Source organism: Prunus avium, chromosome 6 (genome assembly GCF_965620075.1).
Source record: "Prunus avium chromosome 6, drPruAviu1.hap1.1, whole genome shotgun sequence".
Classification (NCBI taxonomy): Eukaryota; Viridiplantae; Streptophyta; class Magnoliopsida; order Rosales; family Rosaceae; genus Prunus; species Prunus avium.
The window spans coordinates 28,097,589-28,100,668 of record NC_142289.1 but is presented as its reverse complement, the minus strand read 5'-3'; the positions used below and the strand labels follow the sequence as shown (position 1 = coordinate 28,100,668).

At 53.8% G+C, this 3,080-nt stretch overlaps 1 protein-coding gene across 1 annotated transcript; it reads right to left on the bottom strand.

Annotated features, from left to right (window-relative positions):
* Positions 1-1,401: 1,401 nt before the first annotated feature.
* On the bottom strand, positions 1,402-2,043 carry LOC148293974 (uncharacterized). The gene has a single exon (XM_088254670.1). The coding sequence runs from the start codon at positions 2,041-2,043 to the stop codon at positions 1,402-1,404; it is 642 nt and encodes a 213-aa protein (XP_088110796.1).
* Positions 2,044-3,080: the final 1,037 nt, after the last annotated feature.

Genomic DNA, 3,080 nt, shown 5'->3' with positions numbered 1-3,080 from the left:
TAGGACGATGATGGTGTGGGCCTGAAAGTAGGGTCGCAGCCTTCGGGCAGAAACGACTAAAGCAAAGGCCAGCTGCTCGAGCGGGGGGTACCGAGACTCTACCCCTTGTAGGGCTTTGCTGACGTAGAAAATCAGTAGTTCTGCCTTCTCCGGTATCCGAATCAAAACTGAGCTGACAGCAGTGTTGGATACCGATAGGTAAATGGAGAGTATTTCCCCAGGGAGAGGTTTGGAAAGTAGTGGCGCCCTGCCCATGTAGTCCTTCAAGTCTTGAAATGCCTTATCGCATTCGGCAGTCCACTCTATGTGGTGTTTGCCCCCTTTCAAGGCTTTGAAGAACGGTGCACACTTGTCTGTGGCCTTCGAGATGAAGCGAGTGAGGGCTGCCACTCGTCCGGTAAGGCTCTGGATGTCCTTCTGTGTCTTCGGCACTTCCATGTCGATTATGGCCTTGATTTTGTCGGGGTTAGCCTCGATACCCCTCTGGCTGATCATAAAACCGAGGAATCTTCCCGAAGATACGCCGAAGGTGCACTTCGTCGGGTTGAGTCTCATTCGGTAATCCTTCAAGATGCCGAACATTAGGGATAGGTTCGCCAGATGTTCACCTGCCGTTCGGCTCTTTACTAGCATGTCATCCACATAAACCTCCATTGTGTTGCCGATCTGCTCGGCAAAGATTCGGTTGACCAGTCTCTGATAGGTCGCCCCCGCATTCTTCAAGCCGAACGGCATGACGTTATAGCAATATAGGCCTTTGTCTGTTATGAACACCGTGTGTTCGCTGTCGGCAGGGTGCAAGAAAATCTGGTTGTATCCGGAGTATGCATCCATGAAACTGAGCAGTTCGTGACCGGCCGTGGCGTCAACCAGTTGATCGATGCGCGGTAACGAGAAGCTATCCTTCGGATAGGCCTTGTTCAGATCGGTATAGTCTTGGCACATTCGCCATCCGCCTTTTGCCTTCCGGACCATGACAGAGTTTGCCAGCCAGTCCGGGTATACAGCGTCTCGGATGAAGCCTGTGGTCATGAGTTTGTCTACTTCGTTCTTCATAGCTTCATACCGTTCGGCATCGTAGGATCGACGCTTTTGCCTGACAGGCTTGAACGCTGGTGAGATTCTCAGCTTGTGGCGGATGACATCAGGGGATATGCCCGGCATGTCGTTGTAAGACCAGGCAAAGACTTCTGAGTTTTGCCGAAGGAACTGGATGAATTCGGCGCGGAGGGTGGAGTTTAGCATGGTGCCGATTCGCACGCACCGGTTTGGCTGACCCTCGTCTAGCGCCACGGTTTCGAGATATTCGGCAGGTTGTGCCATCGGAGTAGGCGTTTCTTCCCTTAGATCATCCACTGGTTCATTACCGTTCGGCAAGTCCACGACCGTGAAGGTCTCCTTTTACTTCTGAGGGGCTGCCGATTTCAACACCGTGGCGTAGCAGTTCCGAGCGCTCAGCTGATCGCCCCCGATTGCCCCCGTACCGTAGCAAGTCCGGAACTTCATGAGTAGCATGTGGGGGGACAAGTGGGCCTTTATTGTCGTGAGTGCCGTTCGGCCGACTATAACAGTGTATGTCGTCGGACAGTCCACCACAAGGAACTGGTCGTAGACCATGGTCCTTCGTGGGGCTATGCCGAAGGCTATTGGCAGGCTGACACTGTCGATCGGCTGGACCAAGTCTCCCGAAAAGCTGAGGAGAGGCGAGAGTTGCCGGTTGACCTGGCTATCATCTATCCCAAGTTCTTTAAACACATCGGCGAAGATGACGTTTACCGAACTGCCAGTGTTGATCAGGATGCGTCCGACATCGAATTCGGCGATCTCTGCTCGAATGATCATGGGGTCGTCGTGTGGGTAGATGATCCCCTCCTCTTCTTCCTCGGAGAAGGTGATGGGTTCCCATTGGATCTTCGGCATCTTAGTGTGCCGACTGCTTTCAATGCCGAGGACCTGAGGGTACTGTGCCGCTCTGACGTACTGCTTCCTTGACCGGTTGGATGCTCCGGCGAGGGTTGGGCCTCCGCTGGTCGTGCTGACCATATTGATTTGTCGATTGGCATTCGGTACTGGCGCCTGTTGTGGCCTGGCTATGTACTGATCCAGCTTGCCTTCCCGAATTAACTGCTCGACGATCTTTCACAAGCTTATGCAGTCCTCGGTATTGTGGCTGTTCTGCTGATGGTATCGGCATAATTTCCCTGTATCCCGGCCATCCTGCCGACTAGGCTTCCGGAAAGCAGGCTTCGGGATTATCTCGTTTTCGTTCATCAGCACTGCCTCGTAGGAGGTGTTGAGCAGGGTGAACACCTCCGTCCCTTGGTTATGTGATGGTAACGGCGCTCGGTAGCTGTCCCTGCCGTACCTGCTCTTGTTTTTCTTGGAATGCCCCTTTTGAGAGCTTCCAGCATTTTTGCGCTTGTTGCTCTCAGGATATCCGGCAAGTTGCGCTATCGACGTGAATGGCGATGGCTGTGCCGTTGCGGGCCGCTGTATGGGTTCGTTCTGCCGAGCCGTGGACTCGGCCCTCGAGTTGAAGTATTCTGCTTTGGCGTTGATTGCCGCCTGCTTCATGAGTTCATCGTACGTACGCCAATTACTGCTGTGTACCAGATACCGAAAGTGTGAGGACCGTAGGCCACTCTTGAAGGCGCCGTAGGCTGCTCTGTCATCGGTATCCGGACACCTCGAGTACTCATGGCTGAATCGTGCGGCATATTCGCGCAATGGCTCGTCATCCCTCTGCCGGATGGTATATAGGTCGTCGGCAGAGTACAATCTGTCCGTTTGAATCATGAAATGTTTCAGGAAGACCTGCTTGAGCTCGTCGAAGGAATCGACTGTCCCTGGTTCCAAACGGTATAACCAATTCAAAGCCGCCTCTGTGAGCGAAGAGGGGAACAATCGGTTATGCGTAGGGGCTGCACATCTCTGTCCTGCCGTGAGCGCCTTATGCGCTCGATGAAGGGTCCTGGTCGGAGCCTTCCCCAGTCAGGCTCCTGTGAACGAGTCCTCTCGTCCTCCATTTTCTGTACACTCTGAAGGAGGAGGCGAATGACAGGGTCCCTGTCCGGTATCTC

Bases quoted from the DNA above. Each gene is read 5' to 3' on its own strand.
- LOC148293974 (XM_088254670.1), bottom strand. From the start codon at position 2,043: ATGGTCAGCACGACCAGCGGAGGCCCAACCCTCGCCGGAGCATCCAAC.